Source organism: Sinocyclocheilus rhinocerous, unplaced genomic scaffold (genome assembly GCF_001515625.1).
Source record: "Sinocyclocheilus rhinocerous isolate Xijiao unplaced genomic scaffold, SAMN03320098_v1.1 scaffold1635, whole genome shotgun sequence".
Classification (NCBI taxonomy): Eukaryota; Metazoa; Chordata; class Actinopteri; order Cypriniformes; family Cyprinidae; genus Sinocyclocheilus; species Sinocyclocheilus rhinocerous.
This window is the reverse complement of record NW_015627629.1, coordinates 1,914,081-1,940,713: the sequence shown is the minus strand read 5'-3', so window position 1 is coordinate 1,940,713 and position 26,633 is coordinate 1,914,081. Positions and strand designations below refer to the sequence as shown.

General features: G+C 35.6%; 3 protein-coding genes across 6 annotated transcripts in view; 2 read left to right on the top strand and 1 right to left on the bottom strand.

The window, feature by feature from the left end:
• The window catches only part of LOC107732550 (bifunctional glutamate/proline--tRNA ligase-like), a 20,780-nt gene extending 19,652 nt beyond the window's left edge, over nt 1-1,128 (top strand). Inside the window, 1 exon segment of the mRNA XM_016543912.1 lies at nt 675-1,128. Coding sequence (XP_016399398.1) covers nt 675-825 — 151 coding nt within the window. The 3' untranslated portion in view covers nt 826-1,128.
• A 7,145-nt stretch (nt 1,129-8,273) lies between these two features.
• LOC107732878 (probable G-protein coupled receptor 132) lies at nt 8,274-11,353 on the bottom strand. 2 transcript variants are annotated; one of them, XM_016544306.1, is made up of 3 exons: nt 11,328-11,353; nt 10,527-10,670; nt 8,274-9,301 (listed from the first exon to the last, which is right to left on the bottom strand). In XM_016544306.1, exon 3 carries the CDS (start codon nt 9,286-9,288, stop codon nt 8,317-8,319), a length of 972 nt encoding a protein of 323 aa, XP_016399792.1. In that variant the 5' UTR covers nt 9,289-9,301; nt 10,527-10,670; nt 11,328-11,353; the 3' UTR covers nt 8,274-8,316. The 2 variants fall into 2 exon arrangements, with proteins under 2 accessions (XP_016399792.1, XP_016399784.1); XM_016544298.1 differs by lacking the exon at nt 11,328-11,353 and having other exon boundaries at nt 10,527-10,681.
• A 473-nt stretch (nt 11,354-11,826) lies between these two features.
• Nucleotides 11,827-26,633, top strand: part of ubr1 (ubiquitin protein ligase E3 component n-recognin 1) — a 32,016-nt gene continuing 17,209 nt past the window's right edge. For all 3 annotated transcript variants that reach the window (XM_016543896.1, XM_016543904.1, XM_016543890.1), the window contains exons 1-27: nt 11,827-11,999; nt 12,102-12,207; nt 14,198-14,463; nt 14,669-14,745; nt 14,885-14,997; nt 16,639-16,766; nt 16,852-16,990; nt 17,074-17,136; nt 17,239-17,362; nt 18,083-18,190; nt 18,308-18,396; nt 18,530-18,628; nt 19,512-19,669; nt 19,771-19,870; nt 19,948-20,076; nt 22,345-22,525; nt 23,330-23,391; nt 23,480-23,590; nt 24,027-24,092; nt 24,213-24,314; nt 24,472-24,535; nt 24,980-25,104; nt 25,292-25,344; nt 25,455-25,557; nt 25,654-25,702; nt 26,071-26,225; nt 26,433-26,532. In XM_016543896.1, coding sequence (XP_016399382.1) covers nt 11,971-11,999; nt 12,102-12,207; nt 14,198-14,463; nt 14,669-14,745; nt 14,885-14,997; nt 16,639-16,766; nt 16,852-16,990; nt 17,074-17,136; nt 17,239-17,362; nt 18,083-18,190; nt 18,308-18,396; nt 18,530-18,628; nt 19,512-19,669; nt 19,771-19,870; nt 19,948-20,076; nt 22,345-22,525; nt 23,330-23,391; nt 23,480-23,590; nt 24,027-24,092; nt 24,213-24,314; nt 24,472-24,535; nt 24,980-25,104; nt 25,292-25,344; nt 25,455-25,557; nt 25,654-25,702; nt 26,071-26,225; nt 26,433-26,532 — 2,899 coding nt within the window. In that variant the 5' untranslated portion in view covers nt 11,827-11,970. The remainder of the gene's footprint in view (nt 12,000-12,101; nt 12,208-14,197; nt 14,464-14,668; nt 14,746-14,884; nt 14,998-16,638; nt 16,767-16,851; nt 16,991-17,073; nt 17,137-17,238; nt 17,363-18,082; nt 18,191-18,307; nt 18,397-18,529; nt 18,629-19,511; nt 19,670-19,770; nt 19,871-19,947; nt 20,077-22,344; nt 22,526-23,329; nt 23,392-23,479; nt 23,591-24,026; nt 24,093-24,212; nt 24,315-24,471; nt 24,536-24,979; nt 25,105-25,291; nt 25,345-25,454; nt 25,558-25,653; nt 25,703-26,070; nt 26,226-26,432; nt 26,533-26,633) is intronic.

Sequence of the window (26,633 nt, the reverse complement as noted above, 5' to 3'; positions counted from 1 at the left end):
AAACAATTAATTGCAAATAATCGCATCCAAAATAAAAGTTTTTGTTTACATATGAGTGTATACTGTGTATATTTATTATGCATATATAAATACACACACATATGGTATATATTTTGAAAATATTTACATATATTAACATGTATATATTTATATTCATATAATTTATCTTACATAAAATATATTTGATATACAAACAAAACATTTTTCTTAAATATACATGCATGCATATATAATATACACAGTACACACACATATTGTGTAAACAAAAACGTATTTTGAATGCGATTAATCGTTTGACAGCACTAATTTTTATAAATACATTTTATTTTAAATGATTAAATATAGTATTTTCTTTTAAAGCACTAATATTGTCACTACTAAAGGCAAAACTAATTAGACAAATTGTTGCTCTCTGAGTTGACACTATATCCTTTTTTCTGTGCACTGTTAGTGTTTTATTTTTTTTATCACTTAGTGTAAAAAGTATCGCTGTTAATGGAATAAAAAATTGTCATTGACCTCACGATATCTGAACAGAAAAAAAAATGAATGCGTAACAATAGAAACAATAATATTAAATGCTGTGAAGATGTCAAAAATACACTCACACACAGATATCCCTAGGATTAACTAGATGAGATTACCATTAACACTGTTCTTTTCTGTGTCCTCAGGGATCAAGACCTGGAGCCTGGTGCACCTTCAATGGGAGCCAAGAGTCTGTGTATCCCCTTCGAGCCATTGAAGAAACTGCAGGCCGGTCAGATGTGCGTCAGCGGCAAAGAGCCTGCGCAGTTCTACACGCTGTTTGGTCGCAGTTACTGAGACCGTTTTCCACCCCTAAAATAATGACTCTTCTTCTTGTCAAATGCACTTGCAGAATAACTCTTAAGACATCTGTCATCTCCTCTAACCACGCAAAATACTGCTTTTTACTATATTTTAGAGGAATCCCCTCTATTTTTCTGGTCACGGGTTTACTAGCTGGCACGCAGAGAGTTTTAGGCTGATATTAGATGTTCTATGCGGGCCATACTTAACCTTTTCGCATCTTTGTCCTAAATAACTGTCTGACAATTGTAATGAACTAAACATTATCTGTAATAAAGGGATTCTTCATTTCTATAATTTTTTTTGTGCTTGTCATGACTTTTGTATCTTTTTGTATTTGGTTTGTGTACATGGGGATCAGAGATTAAGGTGTTTTTTTTTTATTATCTAACATACTCTATACACCAATGGATTTTACTAGATTTATATTACACAAACATAATTGACACACAATATATAAAATTACTGTAATAAATTATTTTTTTTGTTTTTTTTTTACTGAATAAACTATAAATTAACATTATACATGCACTTTAGCTCAACTGCAAATATTGATCATATAATTATGCATACAAAAATAAAACAAAAAGTGAACAAGAAAATAAGAGAAAAGCAAGTAATAAAATAAAAAGTGCTAGGAGGTAATAATATAAAAATCTGAAAAATGGTACAAAGCTCACAAACTTCTAAAGTCTTATAGCTTTCCTATATTAAGAGTATCTAATATAAATACTGCAGTTGTACTTCAGTAAACAAAGTTTCGATTTAACGTGCATTTATGAATGTGACATTTGTTCTTAATGGTTCGTTCTGTTTCTGCGCGACTCAAGTCGCTGTGAATCTCGCGAGAGTCTCGCACTATGACGGTAACCTTCTAGACACGTGCTGGGCGTGTTGTCAAACGCACAGGTGCGCACAGCCGCTCACCGCTAGCTCCGCCCGCTCCGCCTGCTCGTGGCACGTCAGATTTTCGACAGAAAACTGCGGAAGCAATACGTGGAAAACTGTTTTAGGTTATCAGCGTTTCGTCACACCTGTCGAGGTTTGTTTATGACGGTAAGTGGGATATTGACGTTTTATTGGCTTACAAGTCCGTTTAAACACGACGTTTATTGCGGTCCAGAGTATATATGAAGTAAAAAGGTATATTTACATCCAGGTTTCTGTTAATATGACCTCTACATTGTTGAAAAGGCAAAGCAACGTACATTTCTTTAGATTTGCGATACCTGTTTGTTAAAAAAAGGCCTATATGTTTGTGTCATATATATGTCATATATTTGTGTGTCGAGACAACTTTTTGTAATGTATGATCTTATACATTTTTAACAATTTTACTGAATATTATTACTGATATAAAAGATTATGAATAAAATGATGGTTATGTAAAATTGGAATGTTAGAAAATATATAAAAGGTCTTTTTAGAAGGTGTAGATGACACGGAATATAAATTCAAACTACAAATTGCATATCTAAATAGTTTTTTTACTTTATTGTTTTCTTTTCATACTTGTTTTTCAATTCCTTCCTTCCTTCCTGTCTGTAACTACAAGGTACAAATATCTCATATGCCATTTTCTATAGGGCTTAAAGTCTAAATAAGATATAATGTTTATGTAAAATCAAATATTTTACACCAGGGAAATGTTTCTCCCTCTCTTCAGATTCCTCTGTCCTCTTCCTGGTAATTGAAGTAAAGCATGCAAAAAAGCATTCTCCTAGCTTCGTAACTTTAGAGTTGAACCACTGATGTCACACGGACTACTTTGTCGATCATCTTGGTACTTTTCTGGACCTTGAACGTGGTAGTTACCTTGCTGTCTATGGGAGGGTCAGAGAGCCCTCAGATTTCATCAAAAATATCTTAAATTGTGTTCCGAAGATGAACGAAGGTCTTATGGGTTTGGAACAACACGAGGGTGAGTAATTAATGGCAGAATTTTCATTTTTGGGTGAACTAACCCTTTAAGTTGAAGGAAAAAATGATATTTTTAATTGATTAGCAGAGTTAACAATAACTGAAATAAAATATAAAAATAACTAATAACAATAAACTAAGAAATAAAAATGAATAAAAAAATAGACATTTAAAATAACTAATAAAAATTACAAAAAAAAAAAAAAACATTAAAATTGTCCCTTTTTCTTTAGCTTAGTAACTCTTATTCATCATTGACTCTGAACAGGACAGGGAAAGACTGAAATCTCTGAACAGGACAGGGAAAGACTGAAATCTCCAGTATGTGTACATTGTCAATATTTTCCCTGATTGCAATGTGCTCAAACAAATTTGCACATTAAAATGTTGTGGTTTATTATTCAAAAACTGCACAATTCCGTTTTAATTGATGGTGTCAATGGAGTGTCCATCATTGTCAAAAGTTTCTCTCCTTCTCTCTCTCCCATTAGTGAAGCTGCAAATTTCTGGTGTCATCTACAGTCTGGGTCCAAAATTCTCAGACTGTCAGGGCCCAAACCCAAACTACACTCCCATAAAGGACTGCTCAAAACCCTCCAGCTCAGACAGCCTGACGCAAGCGCTGACTCACAGGTGAGTACAGACTTGAGTATTACAATTTGGCACATTGGCACACCTTTTGAGCTACAGACATTGTCACCTCATGTGGCTTGTTGGGGTCACAGGTGTGCTGATATGTTTTACTTTTGTGGTTCTATTAAAATTAAGAAACTTGTTTTTGTTTTGTTTTTTAGACCACTACACTTTTAGATCTTGAACTAGAAGATCTGGAAGACCCTCCTGGACCACTTATTCAAACCAAGGTTTGTGTGTGCGTGTGTGCTCTCAAACTGTGGTCCACGTAGGATTCCAAGTTTGAATCAAATGTAATCAGTTACATTACTTTAATAAATTAATTGAAATAGTTACACTACTTATTACATTTTAAATAGGGTAACTTGTAATCTGTAACCTATTACATTTCCAAAGTAACCTTCCCAACACTGTGTGTGTGTGTGTGTGTGTGTGTGTGTGTGTGTTAATATGTATATATATCTTTGTTTTACTACTTTTTTATTTATTCATGTAATCGACTAATGAACAAACTCATAACAGTGAATTAACTTTTAATATTAATTTGTGGTGAAGTGTTTCTGTTGTCCACTTCAGTGACATTTAATTCGTATTTTCAAGGTTTTAAGGTTTTACTTTTAAGATGTACAGCAGGGATATAGACCAAGGAGGATTTATACACTCCTTAAAGGGATAGTTCACCCCAAATTGAAAACTCTCATTATTTACATAGCCCCATGTATTTCCAACCCTTAATGACTTTTTTTTCTAACATGGAATATAAAAGAAGGTATTTTGAGAAATTTCTCAGTATTGTTTTATTTTGTAACAAACCTGGTTTGTCATACAGAAAGTCATACAGGTTTTGAATGACATGAGAATGAGTAAATATTTGAGAATCACTGATTTATAGGAAATGAATTAAATATAAATAAAAATAAGTGGGTTCACTGAACTCTTAAGCTTTTTTTCTTTTTCTTTTGTCAGCTGATGCCATCATCACAGTGTCAGAATGCACCAGGATTCTTTTATCAGATCTCACGCCAGTGGCTCAGCAAGTACAACATGAACCTGCTGCCCTACCAGAACAAGAAAGATCCTCTGCAATAATCAACATCACATGTACACACACACACACACACTTACAGTTGCAGTGACACACACTACTTCAGAAAAACAAACCTGCAAGGAAAAGTTTTATCCAAAAATGAAAATTTTTCATCATTTACTCAGCTGGTTGTTCCAAGCCCATTGTAAATGCATTGAAATGAGCTACTAGTGCATTCTTCAAAACATCTCAGAAAATCATGCAGGTTTGGAAGTAACCGAAATGATAACCGAATTTTCATTTTTGGGTCCCTTTAAACAAAGTACAAGCTGCCTACTGCCTGCATTCATTAATGTGTATGGAAACAAGCACAGGCAAGGTTTTCCAAGCACTTTCACAAATAAATCCAAGCCTGTTACAAAGCATGCTTGACAAAAGTACTAGTATGCACACTAGCTCAGGATGGAATTCCTAACTTACTTGATGTACACACTTTGCCACTAATCTAACATAAAACGGAGGCTTTTAACATAAGCAGAACAAAACCACTGTAAACCTCAAGTACAGGAAGTTAATGCCGCCATATAGTTATTTATTCCACTGTCTGCTGCAGCTGCCTAAGCTCATGACTTACTGTTCTTAAAGCTACATTATTTTTATTGTGAATCTGAAATCTTTGAATGTATTTGGTATATTTATGTTGGAAATATTTAAACAAGAATATATGAATATACAGCTCTAAAAGTTTGTGTCCTGCACTTCAGAGCAGTTTGTTCTTTTTTTTTTTCAAAAAAGGACTGAAAAAGGTCATTCAAAATGTAATAAAAAGAGAAGCTTCAACAGCATACCATTAATTCTTTATTTGTTTGTTTGCCCCTTATGGTTTCTAGGGTAAATCCAATTACAATAATAATAATAAAAAAACACAGCATGATCAGTAATAAACATTGAACTATTTATTTATGTCTATCACAATTTTTTATAAAAGTGTAAAGTGATCTTAGAACCTTAAGCTAATTAATTATATCGCGATACATATTGATATTGAATTATTGTCCAGCCCTATTTCAGGGTTAATTTTATATCAAGGTCATTTAATTATATCAACATAATTTGTCCGCAAATTAGTCATTTTATCCGTTTAAGCCTTTTTCTTGATTTAGTTTGCTGTTAAGACACCTTCAGCTTGACTTAAAAATGTAAAGATTGGTACAAATAAATAGCTTTATGTGTCAGTCTTGGGTTATGTGAACAAAAGTTGATTCTGTCAAACTTCCTGTCATTCTGTGTGCTCGCGTTCAAACTAAAAACAGAACTACTCCACATTTTATTACAACCTAGCAAATGGGACGTTCACAGTTTAAGGTCACGGAAAGTTCAAGTTACAAACACAGATTTGAGCATCCGTTCTCATGCTCGAAGTCTTCACCACAACAAAACATTTGAAGCATCAAGACCTTTTCAGAGAGAACTGATTATGTTCATATTTTACTTTTTCATCTGTAATAAGCATGAGCTTATTTTTTTAGTACAGGGCTCTTCATACAGATTTTGTAAAGTATTATTTTGGGAAATATTTTGCTATGATTTGCTTATAGAACATGAAGCGCTGATTACATGTGGCATAACCACATTTACTCCCCCTTCTTTTATCAAGATGGTGATCATATGTTGTTTGTTGTACAGTTGTAATACCAGAACTTGTTACTTTTTAAGTAGAGTTATAAATTCATGTAGAGCATGTTGCTAAAAAATGGCATGGTCGTGGTTTTAATTCTCAGGGAACATAAATAACATAAAATATATTGCAAATGCACTGTAAAATGCTTTGGATGAAACTATCTTCCAACTACACAAAATTCAAATAATAAGGTTATTTTATTTTGTTTTAAAGGGGTCATATGATGCTGCTAAAAAGAACATTATTTTGTGTGAAGCCCCGGCTTAGCGTGCGCTGAGGCCGGGATAGAGTGAGCTGCGGCGGGCTGGACTCAGCTTTGTCCAAGGTGAAAGTTGATGTATTCCCTCAGCGACCAGCACAGATCAGCTCTAGGCATGACGAAGCGGATATCGTCCTCTTTTGGAAGACCAAACAAAGTAGTTTCGCTTTCACAACGAAGCACACAGCGTCTTCAGGACATGGCTGCAGCGTCAACAATACTACAGTGAGAATAAAAGTTACGCCTTCTTTCTTTGCGTGAACATTTGGGCGGCGTTATGCAAATCTTCCCAGATCGTGACGTAGGTATGTGGGGGTGTGTTAGAACGAGCCGTTTTAGGAGGGTGTGGTTAACTCTTAACTTTTATAAAGAATATCTCTTTGGTTTTGAGACTTTAGTGTTTGCAACTTTACAGATCTTCTTTATGCACCAAGAGCTTGTAACACTACAAAGAGAAAGGAAAAATTGAAATCGCATCATATGACCCCTTTAAATCAGTGTTACATCACTAGAGAAAACTTCAACACCCATAATGCCCTGGGCTTGATCAGACTATCTGTGAGTAGAGGTACAAAAATGCGAAAGATAACACATTGTTCATTTATGTGTACTGACAATGTAACGATACAAAGCTGGTTTGAAATCAGTGAACTTACCCTTTAAATGAGAAAAAAAGCCTTTATCAAGCACATGTGTTTGAATATGTAACTACATGTGTTAATTCATGCACACAATATGTGCATGTCTAGACTGTCAACTGCAAGCAGAAAGACATCCTTTGTTTGCACATCAGCACCTTGCTTAACCTCTAACCATTTCCTCTATACGTTTCTATGGCTTCTTGCATCAATTTCACACCAAACTCAAAAACGTCTCCTGATTTCACACATAGACTTTGCTAAGATATAATATAAAATGGCAAATAGTACTCCTGAAAAAAAAATAATAATAAAATTAGTTTAAAATGTTTCTTGTTTTCATAAAGTTATGTTTGTGTTATGACAGTTTCATTTGATTTTTAAAAAAAAGTTCTGTACTTTCAAATGAATCTCTAAAAATGTTTTCCCTATTTTCATTATTTCCCAAATAAAGTATATTTATGTATTTATTTATTAAGAGATATCATGCATTAATTCCATTAAGTAATACATATTATGTTCAAGTTGCACCACATGACATTTTACACTTCAATAAAAAGGTCAAATTACCTTACATTTCAAGAGATCTTGACACGTCAGGAGGGTCTTTTTCTGTTATATAATTTCCTGTTTTATGTTAATTACACTACTTGATTTTGGCAAAAAAAACAAAACAAGGTTTTCATTTCACTGTAGGTAAAGCATCAGGCACATTTACTGTTGTTCTATGAATTTTTGCATGCAAAATCATTCAGTCATTTCAAAAGGAATCCATGCAATCTAGAGTTTTGTGTATGGGGTGAAACATTTCTCAATGCAGATTTCGCAACAGAACAACCAACAGAAAGCTGCGTGATTTGAGTGACCTCTGTGTTAGATGAGCTTCATGCGATACACTATTGACAACAGACCTTTTGGAATTTTTTTTTAATTTTAAATGCATTCTTCAATTAGTTAATAGATCTGGTTGTTCATTGGATGGAGGCAGATCTGAATGTGAGCTACAGTCAACTGTACTAAAGAAGAGGGGTTTATGCAGCTGGAATTATTGGAGAAATCCGCCATATGTCACCAGAGGAAAGTCATTTCACTAGAAGGTTATGACATTTCGATTAAAAATTACAAGGGCAAAAAAAAAAAAAGTAAACATTAGCACAATAACATGCATTTAGAAAATAGGGTTCCTGTAATGCTTTCCAAATGTTTGGAAGATTCATTTTAATAAACAAGTATAACAGAAATATTTCCTATTCAAATGCAAAACATTTAAATGTTGTACAGGCTACAGAAAAAGGAAAGTAAGTCCCAGTTGAGAAAACGAAAGAAATCATGCAAAAGAAGAAGATCTCGAGCTGCTACGTAACCGTCGCAGGCCTTTGTGGATCCTCTTATGAACACTGTTGCTGCTAAGCACATAGAAAACAGGGTTTATGGCGCTGTTGATGGTAGACAGACCCAGAGAGATTGTATAGGGTGTGTAAATGCTTCTTTCAAAGTCACATTTCCCATTCGAAAAGTGGAAATTGATGGCACGTAGCAAAAGGATCACATGGTACGGCGTGAAGCAGACCAGAAAGAACAAGATGACTGCAAAGGCCAGGTTACGTATTTTGATTTTGGTCTGTGGCTTCAAACCTGTGCTAGCTTGAACTTTAGCAATGATGGCCAAGTTGGTGACTATTAAAATGCACAGCGGGATGAAGAAACCGATGAAGAAGCGGGCATAGTTGAGGCCCGTCACTACGACAGAGGGGTCGCTTGGCTCGAAGCACCGCTTCTCCTTCATTTTCTCAGACTCGCCCTCTGTCATGCTGAAAACCGGCACGTGTCCCACAGCAACGACCACCACAATCACAACGGTGATGATCACGGCATGCCTCATCCTTCTCAGACCTCGAGACTCCACGGCGTAGACCACCGCCACAAAACGGTCTGCGGAAACGCAGCACATCAAGAAGATACTGATGTACATGTTGTTGAAGAACACGTACCCCATGAGCTTACAGGACAGAGAGCCCCACTCCCAGCGGTGACCCCTGTTGATGTAAATGGCCCAGAGTGGAAGTGTGCCAAGATACATCAGGTCACACACTGACAGGCTGAAGAGGTAGATTCCTAGGACGTTCTTCTGACACACTTCGAGGACCGTGAGGAAGACTGTGATCAGGTTAGCGGGCAGGCCTAATGTGAGGACTGCGCTGTAGAGAACCACAAGTGGAAGTGGGTTTTCTTCATCGTAAGGCGGTTCACAAGTGTTTGTGTGGTTTGGGGGACTGCTTGTTGTACTGGTTATGTTCATGGTCACTGGGAAGCTGATCCAAAATGATGGGGGGAAAAAAACATAATTCAGTTAAACTGGTGTTTCATTTAAAAAAAGCATGGGGTTGATATGAAAAAAAGAAAAAGAAAGGACCATCAAAAACAAAGCTAATGGCATCAGAAAAACAAAAACCTCAAGTGCTACTTTAAATACATTTTTAGAAGTATATTGTTCTCATTTCCACTCAGATTACTTCCCACAGCTAAGTCAAATATTATAAAACACGATGTGGGTATTTTTGACTATTCAGAACATCATATAGCCTAGTCTTACTATGTTGGATAATTAACTCACCATTTTCAGATGGAAATAAGATCACAATTAAGTGCACATCAGGATTAATTTTATATTTATTTTTAAATATAAGTTTTAAGCTGAATAAGCTAGTCACGTGACCTAAACAGGACAACCACCATGTGGCAAACCCACACTATGGTAAATAAAACAGCTTTTATTAGGCTACTGTTGTGACTGGAAACTGGTGTGAGTGTATTTTATATTTTTTTATATCAAAACCTTCCATTTTTCCATTCATTTATTCACAAAATCATAAACATGGACATTCATAAAAAAAAACATTCTGCACTGTTAGATAAATTTAGTGTAATATCTGTAACACACTTTACAGTAAGGTTCCATTTGTTAACATGAACTAACAATGAAAAACACTTCTAACGCATTTATTAATCTTAAAAGTAATCTGTTATTTTCAAAATTTACGAATAAATTTTTTAAGAAGTTGTATCTGTTAATATTAGTAAATAGATCTGAGCCTACCTGAACTAACGTTAACAAAGACTAGTTCAACAAGAGTATATTGCTAGTTAATGTTAGTTAATGCATTAACTAACCTTAAGTGTTAACATATCAGTATTTTTTTCATAGAATTTTAATACTGACAAACCTGTGCGCTTAAATATTAGGCTACTAAGTTACCGGTTTCCCTTACGAAAAAAACAACAACAACAAAAACATGGTTAATATAGTTAAACCATGGTAACCACAAATTAACCATGGTTTTACTACTCCAACTATAACTGTGGTTACAAATGTTAATCTGCCAAATAAACATGGTTACTACACTTTTACTATAATAAAACCATGGTCAGTTTTCGTAAGGGTTTGACTTTCCACTCAACAACAGGTCGTTTCCCTTGAAGTGGTAAGTTCTGATTCTACCTCCATGTTGTACATAATCAAACGAATAAAACAGTTACCTCTTATCCCAGATGATCGCGGAAACTCTACTCAGTATAACAGTTCATGTCATCAATCTCTGTTCCTATTTGTCAAATCAGCCCAAATTCTCTTTTTCATCCCAGCGGACTTGGTAATAGGCTACTACACGCTCAGCCGCACACCTGCAGTGAAGGAAGTGATAGTGATGAGCAAGTGTTCAAGCACGCGGTGTGACATGCTTTGATATAGTAGACAGATGGGGAAATAGTAGTCACGGTTGACATAGCAAGACATTTTTGAGTAACATTTAATTATTTACAGAGTGATACAAATTTGATTTTACATTTCTTTGGGTGATTTCATTTGCGGCCATTATTTTTATATGTACAGGGGTTGCATAAACATCTCCCTTACTGTAAATACTGTGGCAGTATGTAGGCTATGTATTCATTTATTTACTTATTTATTTTACCCTGTCACTGACATTGGATTAAATCGTGTATTTAAATTATTTCTGCGGCGTTTACTATGGGTTCATATTTGAATAAGTCTCTCATTATTAAACATTATAATAAGAAAAAAAAGGGACTTTCCCCCAGAGGGCGCTGCAGGGCTAAAAATGATAAATATATAGTTTACAGAAAATTAAAGCGGTACTATGTAACTTTTTCTGTGTTCAAAATTTGCAAAATGTATATAATGAGCGAGTACATCATGAATTCATCTTCCAAACTGCAATTTTGTCTTATTCCGAATCAATACGGTACACTTATAATAAGTACTTATATTTGGACTATTGTAGCCTGGTCGGGTTGTCACCGCTGCGGAGTAACACATACCTGCGTGAATCGCCATAGACATAAACTTAGAGAAGTAGCTCCGGTTGGAATGTTTTTCCGCGGGATGTGTGCTGTTCACTAGAGCGCCAAAAGTTACATAGTGCTGCTTTAAAATTGCAGAGTTGTACATACATTTCTAGAGAAGTAGCTCCGGTTGGAATGTTCTTCCGCGGGATGTGTGCTGTTCACTAGAGCGCCAAAAGTTACATAGTGCTGCTTTAAAATTATGTTATAATTTATTTACTCCTGAAGATCCCTATCAAATCACAACAGCGTCTGAAGATTATAAAACAGCTTCCCTAGTCACTGTTACTCTTCAGGAACTAACTTACTCATTTTAAAGTGGGAAAAATGCTCACGTCTAAAACGTGATTAGTAATTAATTCGTAATTCTTTATAATTTGAAAGTTAACTTAGTTAATCCCGATTGGTAATTATTGATTACTTTATAAGGAATTATCTCTCCTAAATTCGCTATTACTTGTTTAATCATAGTTAATCTTGTTTACGTATTAGTAGCTGAAGTACTGTGTTGCTGCTCTTTTGTTCTGAATTTATTGATTCAAATTATGAAAGGACCTCAATTCAATAACTTAAAACTTGTTTTGGTTTTATAAAATAGGCTATAAACTCACTTCCTTTTATGGCCTTTTATTTATTGTGTTATGTAATGTATGTCTATGCACATGCTTTTACAATTTGCCGACAATCTGTAATTACATTTATTTCAATGTATATTGAACTGCTTGTTATACTTTGATTTCAATCCACCAGAAAGACTTTTAAACTGTTGCAAATCCGTCCTAGTTGTGTTGCTGTAGTGACGCTTTACGGCATTTGGATCATGGCGGAGTCGCTGAACGGTGTACAATTGAGCACGGTAATTATTTGGCATTTAACCACTTAACACATAAATTCAGGCGCATGTCATGGTCCCATAAATATGCGCATGCAACATATTATGATTTCAGCAGGGAAAGGTGTAAGCTGAATATGCGTGGTACTCCTTTCAATTCTGTTTTATCTACGATTTAATGATGAACACATTGGTCAGAGCCTAAATGTTGTTTACATGATTGTTAAGGTCTGACATGTAAACACGAGCAGATTTAACACCCGCTTTAACTGCTTTTTATTCTATATCATCGCGCATTTTATAGCATTTAAGTTAGTACGTTGTGTTTTCTTCAAAGTTACTGCAGATAAAACGAGCAGTTTTTAAATGGGAGTTTTCGAGCTGATGCTTTTGGAAGTTGGGTTTGTCTACGGAAACTACAAAATCTTTCATTTTCTTTTTCATTGCCCCTTTGAGAGACACAACATTTCACCAAATGTTCCGCTTTGTGCATTTTTTTTCTCCTTTTAATGCAGCCTCTTTATATATTTTAAGTACAGGCTTACAGAATCAGAATAGGCAGTATTTATTTATTTATTAGCTATTACAGAATGTAGTCTTGTATAACCAAATGTAGTGTTTAACTATTAATTGTTTATGCTTCTTTTTTTTCTTTCTTTATTCATTTTTCTTCTTACACATTTAGAAAAGTTTGAATGTGAAAGATGAGCAAGATTTGCTAGTATTGGTGTTAGATTTGCATTTTCAGAGACATCGCAGAGATGAAAATGTATTGCTCATGATTTTTCAACCTTAAAATAGATCAGGATGTAGATTTCCACATCTCTTTGAAGTGAGATCAGATAGTGACGGTGAAATGTATGTCCTCCTGTTGATATTCTGAGACCGAACATGAATCTGCTTTCATAATGTAGCCCTGCCATAGTTGCCTGTTTTAATTCCAAATATTGCGTTGCATAACACTTCCTCATTCGTTAGTCAGTTGACATTGGAAATATCCATCACTTTGAAAATAAGTTTCAGGACTGACCCTTGGTCCTTTGACAGATCTTGCTGCAGACGGTTAGGTTAAACCAATCAGGCAGATGTAGAATTGTTTTTCAAACATTAAGTTTTATTGGCATGAACAGGTATGCACCATGGTAACAATTATGTTGGTTAGGGGTCAAAGGCCGTTTATTAGATGGTTTCTCTGTGCATTAAGAAGCTCTGAAACTTCTTGGTTTGATTGATGCAAATCATTACATTGCTCTTAGTGTTCATTTATTTTGTGCATCGATAAACATAAAAACTCTAATAGCTTCAGTAGTAGGAGCCTGAAATGTCTTCTAGACCTTGTATGCTGACCAAACATAGCATGCTTTTCACCATCCTCGCAACGTGATTTGGCATTTCCTGTATATTAATGTTTAACCACCAAAATTTACATGCATAATAGTTGCCCACTTATTTATTCTTTTATTAAAAAAAATACATCTTAAAATGCTATATTAATATACAATTATGTGAGATTAAAAAAATCTTTAAATTAAAAGTATTATAATAAAAAAATAATAGTAATTGATATTAAATTATTTTTTTCCCCAGCCTTTAACAGTAATCATAATTTTCACAAAATAAAAGGAATTGGAGGAAGACTGGGGTAACAATCGCTGAAAAGATCAGGCTCAGCATACAGTAGGCTAATTGTTGCCAAAAAAATAAATAAAAAATTCTTCAGACTAGTTGCCAGGCTTGACCTTGAAATCCAGGGTTCAAAATGTTTATTTTTATTTCATTTTTATTGGCTGCTTCATGGAAAACCAAATAAAACAGCAAAAAAATGAAATTTTGATTAGGTTACTAGTCACTCATTTCAGTGCAATTGCAATGAATGGGAACGGAAGCTTTCTTACAAACAAAAAGCACCATAAAAGTAAACAAAAATACAAAAATAACTCCATATTTCATATGACCCTTTAATGTATTTGGTTAGTTTGTTATATAATTTATGCTCTTTCTCTTTTGCCACCAGAAATGGCAGGAGGCTTCAAACAGAGGGGCTGCCATACTCAGCTATTTGGGGGAGCAGGTCCCCCTTATTTACTGCCTGGAGGCGGAGCCACAACAAGGGGAGGAGGAGCAAAGGGTTGAGGAACGCCTCCTGTATCCTCTGGAATGCTTCCTTTTTGGGGAGGACCCCTGTGTCGGGCTGGAGAAGCTACAGCAATACAGCGGCAGCTCATCAGCTCAGCAGTGTGGACGTGTCTTTAAAGAGGGCGAGACCGTCTACTCCTGCAGGTTAGACCTGAGCCCCTTTGACAATATATGCAGTCACCATCAACTCCTATAAAAGTTCAGCTAGACTGATTGATGAGCCAGCATCGCATTGTTCTTATGCTGAATTCATAAGGAGCCCTGTTAGTTGTATAGGTTGCCTCTGACACTATCAAGCTTGTCATGTATTGCTTTCCTTGTCTTGATGTGTCCTTGTATGTATTTCCAGGGATTGTGCAATAGATCCCACCTGTGTACTCTGCATAGAATGCTTCCAGAAGAGTGTGCACAAAAGTCATCGCTATAGAAAAAGTCTTAGATCTTTGAGTTCAGCTCATGAAAAATGGGGGCAAAAACAAAAGTGTTGCGTTTATAATTTTGTTCAGTGTATTATTTATTATTATTATTATTTCCATATTATAATTGTTATTTCCATTGCAACTGCAGATGCATGCCTCAGCAGGAGGAGGTTTCTGCGACTGTGGAGACTTGGAGGCCTGGAAGACTGGACCCTGCTGCTCCCAACACGACCCTGGCGCTTCAGTTACTATGGAAACGGTACAGTTTATTTTCTGGAATCTTATCGATGTTAATTTTTTTTCCATGAACACTATTGTTGAACTGCTGAGGTCAGAGGAGCCGTTCTGTCCGCGCGTTTGCTAACCCAAACCCTCCTTCTGTGGGAAAACACAAAGTGTGTGGGAAAGTGACTCCCAACAAGCCTGTGATGCAAAACCAGCTGGAATAAAAGCAGGGAGTAGAAGAAAAAGTAAAGTCTTTAGTCCGAGGGTTTATTGTACAAGGAAATGAATTGAAATGGTTCGAATGAAAGTGAAAGACTATCAGTTGTAGAATTTGGGTGTTTAAGGGCATAATAATTCATCTAAATCCCAGTGTTCCATAAAGAGCGAGGATGTACTGTTATTGGCTGTATTCATGACTGATTTCTTTGCTGTATGCCTGCATTTTGGCCTGTGAAGCAGATGGTCTGCTTCAGTGTTCTGATAACTCAATAGATCCACCATGATAAGATCAGGCTCTAGATCCACACTCACGCATGGCCACTTTGTCGGAAAACAGCAGGTTCCTTTTTGTGTTTGACACCCTCTGGCGAGATGTAAACATACACAAAATGAACACGACAGATGGACATTTAAACCAAATCAGCAAGCATTATATCCTGCTCAAAGGGCCTGTCGTGTTGTGTGTTTTGTTATCTGTTTGGTGTTTGTACAGTCAAATTATCTGAGCTCTTTCGGTAGCTAGTTACTATTTATGGTGTGACTGCATTTTAGGACATGTTACAGATCGTGATCTTCTGGTGGAATTGAGGAAATTGAGGATATTTAAAAAGTTACTGCAGTAGACCGTTGGGAGCTTGAATTCCTGCCAAATAACAGGCAAATATACATATGAGAATAAACAGCAGTGAGTTCATGTGATGTTGTGTTTTTGTGATCTTCTCTATGCAAGCCTGCTATCTCTAAAATAATTATAATAATAAAGCCATTTAAAAAATAATCATTTTGGGATTTAATAATTCCTTTATAATCCTCACATCATCTGTTGTTTCAGCCCCCTTTTTTTTTTCTGTGGAACACAAAAGGCGATGTTTAGCAGAATATCCAAGCTGCTCTTTTCCGTATAGTGAAAGTGAATGGGGACTGGAGCTGTCTAGCTCCATAACAAAAATAAAGGTATTATAAAATATATAAAAGTAGTACACATGACGCGTACAATATATTCCAAATTTACTGAAGTCATATAAGGGAAAAGACCACAGTTTAAATGATTATTCACTGAAAATCTGCTCATCTGCTGTAGCTCTTTAAATTTCATTCACAAGCACATATGCCATCGTTCAAAAGTAAGAGGTCAGTAAAATCTGGTCTTAAAATGTGGGAACCCTGGTCATTAGTTCTCATTTAATCTTCACTGACATCAAACCTAATGCAGACTGCAGTGTATCTTGATGATTCATTTGTGTTATTATTATTATTATTATTATTATTATTATTATCATCAGTTTCAGAGCTCAACAGCTCCAGTCCCCATTTACTTTCATTATAAGGAAACGAGCAGCCTGGACATTTCATTAAATATCTCCTTTTGGGTGAATTAAGTAAAATTCCAAGTAAAATTCTGTGAACAACTAAAGACTAAGTAACTCTCTGTCATTTGCTGTTGTGTGTATCGTAGGATGAGTGTGTGATGGATCCAGGCCTTCAGGAAAGGGCTCAGATGCTGTTCCACCTGCTGCTGCGGTACACAACAGACATGCTGGTTTGGGAAGATGCCAATGAACTATCAGAGGAGCTGAAGCCAAAGTGAGATCTGCAGTTACTAAAGCCGCCAGCTGGAAAGTCCAAAATAGGCTCCACCTTCATTTAAAACCTTTAATGTTGTTTTTAGAGTGATGGAAGACACCTACTTCTGTGTGCTCTACAACGATGAGCATCACTCATATGACCACGTCATCTACACACTTCAGCACGTGATTGCATGTGACCAGAATCAGGCCCAAATCTACACTGCACTTATTGACAAGGAAGTGAGTATTCTGAGCATCAGCTTTCCACAGTCTTACATGGTCAACATATAGACTTTTCATTCCTCGTGTTATTATGATTTCAGGGGCGGAAAGCAGTGAAGAGAGGTACTCTCAGATCCTGCCAGCAAGCCAAGGACAATATCAGGGTAAGCTTACTTGGTACACTCTTCAAACACAAAAGTTTTTTTATGCTTTATGTAGGGCGTATGTAGATGACTTATTTAACCATCTTTGTATGTCCTTTGCAGCGTAACTCGGAGCACATTATCCAGAAACCTTTGCGGGTGGAGATTCTTCACACTGCTGTAATGGCTCATCAGACCTTCGCCCTCAGACTTGGCGCATGGTTCCAAAAGATCATTGGCTACTCAGGTAGTTGATTCGAAGCAGAAAGTGAACCAAGAACTGGTGAAACGGTTCCATTTTTAAAACAATACAGTTTATTTCATGACCATACTAAAATAGCCCTCCTTAATCTCTAGTGCAAACATATTTATAGTCTGATTACCAAATGAATGAACCAGTTTTTTATTATGTATTATTATAATCTATATATATTCTATATAATGAAAGTAAATGGTGACTGGAGCTGTTGAACACTGAAACTGATGATAATTATTATTATTAATGAAAATAACAACATAAAAGCGACACAAATGAATCAAGATACACTGCAGTCTGCATTAGGTTTGATGTCTGTGAAAATTATATGAGAACTAATGACCAGGGTTCCCATGTTTTAAGACCAGATTTTACTGACCTCTTACTTTTGAACGATGGCATATGTGCTTGTGAATGACATTTAAAGAGCTACAGCAGATGAGCAGATTTTCAGTGAATAATCATTTAAACTGTGGTCTTTTCCCTTACATGACTTCAGTAAATTTGGAATATATTGTACGCGTCATGTGTACTACTTTTATATATTTTATAATACTTGTATTTTTGTTATGGAGCTAGACGGCTCCAGTCCCCATTCACTTTCACTATATGGAAAAGAGCAGCTTGGAAATTCTGCTAAACATCGCCTTTTGTGTTCCACAGAAATAAAATAGTGGTTTTGAGGTTTTGTCCTTGTCATTGGTTCTGTAGTTGGCCTCAGGGAGGTGTTCTGCCAGGTGGCTTTGGAGCCGGCCTCTGACAACAATAAACCCTGCCTGATCAGTCAACTCATGCTGCACGACGCCAAACTATATAAAGGTCAATCTTTCAACCTCTATCATTAAATGATTCACTTTTAATACCCTGCAGACATTTCAAATCCGGTAAGATATTCTTAGTGCTGAATCTAAACCTGATTTCCTGTAACTCCCTCAGGAGCCCGCAAGGTTGTGCACGAGTTAATTTTTAGTAGTTTACTGATGGACACAGAATACAAGAGGCAGTTTGCCATGAAATTCACAGAGGTATAATTTCACCGCTGCATATCATTTCACATATCTATCATTTTAATATCTGAGTATTATTTTAAGTTGTTACATGCTTAGAATGAGTACATTCAGCTGAGATGAGGCCTAATGTGTATACATCATGTTTCAGCTCTACAAGCAACTTCAGGTAGACTTTATCTGTGATGACCATCAAAGGAACGTCTCAATCACAGCCTTGTCTGTGCAAATCTTCACTGTTCCCACTTTGGTATGATGAACAGCTTATAGACATGACGTCAAGCATGTTTCTGTAAAGTCTAGCATCTTTCTGTATCTTTTACTGTATAATCTTAACTAAAATACTTTTGTCAGTCAGATACTGTTCTCTTTAATTATCAGTTCTCTATTTGTAAAAAAAAATTACACTTCTTTGTCTAACTTGTAGTACAAGTTTTTACAAGAAATGTTGTATGTGTCAGCATTCAGCATGTGAGAATGCAGCACATACTTTATACGTTATGAACTGCATTTGTGCTTTTATATATTTTGTAGCATATGTTTTGACTTTACTGTACTGTAGCTAACTTGTACTTGGTCTTGATGATTTAAAGCGTACCAATCTCTAGCCTTTAAAGAGACCGTTCACCCAAAAGGGAAAATTCTGTCATCATTTATGTCATGTCAAATCTATATGACTTTCTTTCAGAGGAGCACAAAATATTTTTTTTAAAAGGGCTTTTTTCTTCTTATAATGTAATGAAAGTAAATGTGAACTGTGGCTATCAAGATCTAAAATAAGTGTGATAAGAAGGAGTCATGATGAATGAATCGGTTCATCTAGTTCACAAAACTGGTGTAAATTATTGATTCATGAGCCATATTGATGTTGTTCTTGCATTCACTTTTATGTAGCTTTAGCATCCTTTTTGTGTCCTGAAAGCGTCAGCATCCATTCATTGCAATGGTATGAAAAATAGCCTTAATATATAAAAGAATACTAGTCATAATATATCCTTTTATTTTCCATGAAAGAAAGAGGGTCATACCAATTGGAACGATATGACTTAAGTAAATGATGGGAAGTAACCCTTAAATTCTATTTAAAAGTTAAAGGTAAATTTAAAGCTTTCCACCTCTCTTTTTTTCCTCAGGCCAGGCAGTTGATAGAGGAGGGCAGCGTCATCAAGGTCATTATAGACACCGTAATGGATATGATGAGGGAACATCTGGACAGCAACCAACGCTTCCACTTCCAGGGCCACAACCCCGACAAGTTCTTCCGGGTTCAAGTTATCTTCCATGACCTCAGGTCTACACACAACCCTTGAATTATGGAAAATACAGAACTACAGCTCTGTTTATTTTTATCAGTTGTCTCAATGTAGGTTGGTTTTATTTTGATGTTATCAGGTACATTCTAATCAGTAAGCCCTCTCTTTGGACTGAGACGTTGAGGGAGAAGTTCCTTGAAGGTTTACGTGTCTTTCTTCGCTTCCTATGTTGTATGCAGGTAATGCTTTCTCTTGTCCAAAGGATTTTAATTTGGTTTGATCTGTAGCCTAATTGAATCTCCTTCTTTGATGACAGGGGATGGAGGAGGTGAAGAGACAGCTTGGTCAGCATGTTGAGGTGGAGCCCGAGTGGGAGGCAGGATTTAGCCTCCAGATGCAGCTACGCCATATTCTCGCCATGTTTCAGGACTGGTGTTCTTCTGACGTGAGTCATGGCTAGTCAGAGATATTGCTTTTCTGTTTTGCTTTTTGAGGTTAAATACATGCATAAAAAATTGGCGATTATGAAATAAAACAACATGATAAAATATGAATATGTAATGTGAATGTATAAAATTAATACACTACTGTTCGGAATATAATCGGAATATATTTTAAAATATAACTTTTTCCTGTGATGGCAAAGCTGAATTTTCAGCATCTTTACTGCAGTCTTCAGTGTCACATGAATCTTCAGAAATGATTCTAATATGCTGATTCGATGCTCAAGAAACATTTCTTCTTATCACAGTTAAAGGGGTCATATGATGTTGCTAAAAAGAACATTATTTTGTGTATTTGGTATAATGAAATGTTTATGCGGTTTAAGGTTTATAAACACATTATTTTCCACATACTGTACATTATTGTTTCTCCTCTATGTCCCGCCTTTCTGAAACGCGTCGATTTTTCCAAAGCTCATCGGTCTGAAAAGCGAGGTGTGCTCTAATTGGCCAGCTATCCAGTGCGTTGTGATTAGCCGAATACCTCAAGCATGTGACGGAAATGTGACGCCCCTTACCATATTGTGATGCCCTGTCAGGCCGGAGCGACGAGACAAAAACATTAAAACCCATTATAAACTAGGCATTTGTTGCATCCAGTGGGGACATAATTACGGATTATAATGACTTATACTGTCTTTTTACGCGTTGCATTGCATCGCGCCGCGTAAACACAAAACCATGTCTGCATTTGTGATCTGAGAAATTACAAACAACAAGTGCTACTCTGCACTGCTCAAAACTCATGTTTGAATCGTCAGTGGCAATTTTTTTTTAAATATAAAAAACGTACTTGCAGTCTGTGAGTCAGAGAAAGGACAAATTGAAATCGCATCATATGACCCCTTTAAAAATGTTTGTGGTGCTTAATATTTTTGAGGAAGCTTTTTTAGGATTTTTTTTACGGATAGAAAAAAGCATTTATTATTATTATTTTACCAATGTAAACATATTTTCTGTTACTTTTGATCAATTTAATGTATCCTTGCTGAATTTTTTCCACTTTTTGGTAGCATATGTTAAATGGACATGAATTTTATTTAGCAAAATTATAAGTATTAGTATATTTATTATATTTCCCCCAACTCCCCACATATGCAAAATAAAATAAAATTATAAGGGGACCCTTTATCTGTACAGACCCGGGTTAATTCTCTGAGTTGCATCTTGATTTCAAAATATCCCAAATTGGGTGTTTTACTCCAATTTTTCCCAAAATCTCTCGAATTGGGTGTTTTACCACGCTCTATTCTAAGATTTGAACATGTACGCAGCAAAATATAGGAAATTTAAGACCCATTGAACTGGTACAGGTGTAATTTAATAATCGTTTTGAGCTAAATGTACCCAACAGTCATAACTAAATTTGGGCATCTGCAAATTGACTAAAATATGACAAGGTCCAAGCCAATCACAACCAAATGCCCACTAAACTCAGTGTACTGTATGTAGTCTATGTATCAGTCTTTCTAGATTTTGACATTGCAATGCAAACTGGTAACTCACACTTTACTCATACTCATAATTTATTAAATAATGTAAAAAAAAAAATAAAAAAAAAATAGACAAGTATGTCTTGTTTCCCGAAACGGGACAATGAGTGGATGGTCTTGTTTCAAATAAACATTTATTATTCTGTAGTTATAAAATTGTGTGAGGTTTTGTACTGAAAATAAAGCTAAAAACTCAAGTGTCCACCCTCTGGCCCGTTTCTTGTGTGTCGCCGGCTGCAAAGTACAACATGAAACTGCAGTGATGATACTCCATAGTGAATTCAAACATCCATGATGACTGGAGCATTTTCATTTGAATGAATGGGATGTGACACCACATGGCAAACTCCCAGTGAATGCTGTGATCTGTTAGTTTAATGGGCGTTGAAATGAAAACGTACTGCTCACATAAGTCAAACGATTCTACTTGGTTATAAGAAACTCTATGCTAAAACAGCATGTGCTTTATTACCAGACATTATGTTTTATAATCAGAAAACAATGTTCCCAAAATCAAGTAAAAATCAACTTCAGGTTACAGAAAGTCTCAGTGTGATGCTGAGACAAAGCACTTAAATAGACCACAGTCTACTTTAAAGCCATTACTGTTGCTTGTCTGATTAGCTTACAAATCTTGTTTATCCACTGGTTAATGAATGACCTGGAAATGTGACACTGTTTGGACGTGTGTGTGTGTGTTGTGTTATTTACCCACAGGAGAGGGTTCTGTTGTTGGCCTTTCAGGAGTGTCACAGAGCTCTAATGTCCTGCACCAACCAGCCCTTCTGCAGCGAGCCAACAGACAGCTACATGTGCAAGCAGATCCTCCACGCACGGCTGTATAAAGTCTCCCAGGAGCCCATCTCCATCCATCTGCCCATCTCCAGACTCCTGGCCGGTTAGCAGAATTGTTGAATTTCTGTATCAGAAGTCATACTTTTGAGGTTTTCTAGCTGGGGACGTTTTAAAATGACATGTTACATGGTAATATGAAAAGAAAATTTACTTTTTTCAACATTTTTTCCCCCTAACATTCTTCTCTTTTTTCAAAATTGAACATGTCAACTAGCATTTCTTCACCCTTGACCCCCAAATATTTGTTAATATATTTTAATGTGTACACTACAGTATGTATACACACTAATGTATAAAATTAGACTACAGCAAAAATTGAATTTTGCTATGAAATGCAATAATTTCATAATTTTTCATCCAAAGAATAACATGCATGCACTACCGTTCAAAAGTTTTTTGTTTTTTTTTACGTTTCTCTAAATTACTCCAGTCTTCAGTGTCACATGATCCATCAGAAATCATTCTAATATTATTAAAACATGAAAAAAATATTAAAAAAAAAAAAAAAGTCTTATTTTCTTATCACAAAAAAGTTGAAAAGAAAAGCATTTATTTGAAATAGAAATATTCTGTAGCGTCTTTTTGTAAAATCTTTGTTAAAACCCTTTACTGTTACTTTTAATCAGTTTAATGCAGCCTTGAATAGGTACCAGGAAAAGTATTAATTTATTTAAAAACAAAACAACAACAAAAATCTTACAGAACCCAGAATGTTGAATGGTTGTGTATTTCTGTAAAAAAAAATTTAAACTCATGAAAGTGTACCAATGATTGTTGTTGTTTGTTTGTTTTTGTCACTGCAATACTCTGTATCTGTTATTTAAACCCAGTCTGTATCTGATCTCAGGTTTATATGTGCTGTTGTGCCAGTCTGGAGCAATCCAATACCTCCCTGACTTTGTGGATACTGTGAGTATATCATTCATTAATAAAAATTAATCTGTAGCGTGTGAATGTCTAGCACTGTGGGTTACAGGTGTGTATTTGTATGTTTCAGGTGCAGCTGAACTTCACTGAGCTGGCGGAGCAGCCTCTGCGCTGTGTTGTGCTGGCGGCTCAGGTGTGTGCTGACATGTGGCGCAGAAACGGCCTGTCGCTCGTCAGCCAGGTGAGAGCGCCACCAATTCCACAGTTTTTACAATTTGTTTAAAAAAAAAAAATCACTAAAACACGAAAGTAGAGAATAATTCTAAATGCAATAATTTGTAATTCTCTGAAAAACCTGAATGTTCTTAATCTGAACATGAAAAAAGTCTCCAAATAAACTGTTGGATCATCAACTGATATTTCAAACACATCCATTATTTCTTTTTAACATCTTGTAACAAGTGTATATGGCGTGAAATGGCTTTTAATGGTTATTGGGGCTGTCTAAATTGTATTTATTTTGTGAAAGTATGTATGAACGCATGTATTGTATATTGGAGGGGTGAAAAGGGGAAAAAAATAAACTTAACTATGTAACAGAATTTAAATGCGCAAATATCCAGGTTGTGTTGCATCATGAACATATTCTAACTTTTGCTGATATTTGCCTCTGTTAGGTGTATTACTATCAGGATCTTAAGTGCAGGGATGAAATGTTTGATAAGGATATTATCATGTTGCAGGTATGTCCTTAAAACCATAAATGTATATGCTATATAAAAATATATATATAAAATAAATTTTAGAATTGCAAAATTAAAAATACTTTAATTCAGTTAATGACATTTTCTGACCAACCACAGATTGCTGCTTCCAAAATGGACCCCAATCATTTCCTCATACTTGTTCTTCTGAGATTTGAACTTTTTGATATTTTTAATGGCAACTCCTCCAGTAAAGATCAGGTGAGTAAGAGAGGATGAAGTGAGATCAAGTGGAATATGTAGTTTCAGCTTCTCCAAAACTGATCAATACACGCTTAATAAATAAATCATTTATTTATTCTTTGTCAATGATTATGGTTGATTTTGATTGGTTTCTGTGCCCTTTTTCATCACACAGGAGGTACTGAAACAGTGGAATAGGTTAACAGAAGAGATGCTTTACCTGATTATCATCATTGTAGGCAAGTTCTCACATTGACCTTTTATGTGAAAGTCTTGGTCTTGCTGCCTTTAGTTGATGTGTTATAAGTGGTTTTATGTAAGTGAGTTGACTGGAGACACTGCCTTTGTTTTGCCTCTGATATATATATTTTGCATGTGAAATACGCCAATCTGAACTTATATGCACAGCTGCCAAATTTTCTCTGTATTGTAATCATTATGATCACACTTGTAATAATCGCTTTAATGAGCTTCTGCCTGAAATTAATTCATGTTAGCTAACTGTATGATTCTATTATCTTGAACTGTTAATTTGTGAAATGAACATTACTTGGACACGTTCACTTCTGATAGCAGATCACTGTCAATTGTAATGTAGACACATGCATTTTCTGTAAAGCTGCTTTTAAACAATGTGTATTGTGAAAAGCACTATACAAATACATTTTAATTGAAATATGCAGGTGAACGGTATGTACCTGGAATCAGTCATGTGACTAAGGAGGATGTGACTATGAGGGAGGTCATCCATCTGCTTTGTATTCAAGCCATGGCTCATAGCAGCCTGGTTAAAAGTCTGCCTGAAAATGTAAGACATTTAATGCTTTTGTTTTGATTAATTAATTTAGCATTTAGTAAATTGTGGCAGCCAGAGATTTATGTATATTAACTGACCAGTTTAATTACATTATCTGATTGTGTGTAAATGAACTATAAACATTCTGTTTTCTAACTTCATGAACTGGTTTTTTTATTTATTTTTTATTGCATCACAGGAAAGCCATGAAACATGGCTTGAAACAGTCATCTCTAAGGTTGCCGTTTTCAAGTAAGTGCATTTCACTAAATGTTTAGATGTTTATACCAGTTATCACACAATTATTACACAGTCTATGCAATGCGACATGTACTCCAAAGTCTTTATTAAATGTTGTTTAGGAAACCAGGAGTGTCAGGCCATGGCTTGTATGAACTGAAGAAGGAATGTCTGAAAGAGTTTAACCCCTTCTTCTATCATTATTCCAGACCTCAACATAGTAAGGTACATGGTACACCCATTGTCTCACTTATCATCTCATTCTCATTAATATACATGTTAGTCTTTAAACGGAAGGAAATGTTTATTTGTACATATTAGGCAGAAGAGGCTCAGAAGAAGAGGAGGACCCAAGAGGGCAGTGATAAAGGTATGCCGATCTGTACTGATGTTTTATATAAGTTGCTTTGGAGTCGCTGCACATTTCAAATGATAAAAAAGCATGACTTATATTCTGGAAAATACGGTAAATGCTAAACAAAAATGTAATATTATGATTTTGAATACATAAATAAAGTAATTAAAATAATTTGTTGCAGTTAAATTATAATTATATGATAATATGAGAGGTCTGTTGCTTTATAGCTTTTACAGTTGTGGATTTTTGCACTGGAATGCTGTATTGATCAATTAAAAGCCAGGGCTAGAACTGCCCATTTTATGAATTTTAAATAAGAATGTTTGACACAAAATTATGTTAATACACGGGGTGTGATATCTGCTGTTCCTCTATTTTAGCCCTCCGTCCCCCAGTGCCCCCTCCCTTCTGTCCAGGATTCTCAAACATAGTGTATCTGCTCTGCTGTGACATCTTCATCCATATTCTGAGGAGAATCTTCCAAAAAGCAGTGGAGGACCGTTCCAGCCGATGGACTGAACCCATGATCCAGAGGGTATGGCTCTTACTGCTCCACACCATTTCCCTTAGTTCTTGTTCCGTTTCAGTAACATGAATGTAGCAATTTTTGAAATTTAAATAATTATTGCATTTGTATTTCTAAGAACATAATTGTATCCCATGGAATATCATTAGCTGTTTCTATTTTCATGGTAAGTTAGTTTGATGAAATGTGATTTTTAACATGCGTGTATGACTTTAGGCACTGCACCTTGTAGGCCAGGCTCTACTGGAGGAAAAAACACAGTTGGAAAGCAACAGTACTGAGGAAGTGTCTTTTGACTTTAGTCTGAAAGCTCAAAGTAAGATCTCACCCTTTATTTTGAACTATCATTAACACAAAAGCTAGCATGATACTTTGCATCTTTACATAGACAGCTGTCTTGTAAGGCAGTATCCTAAC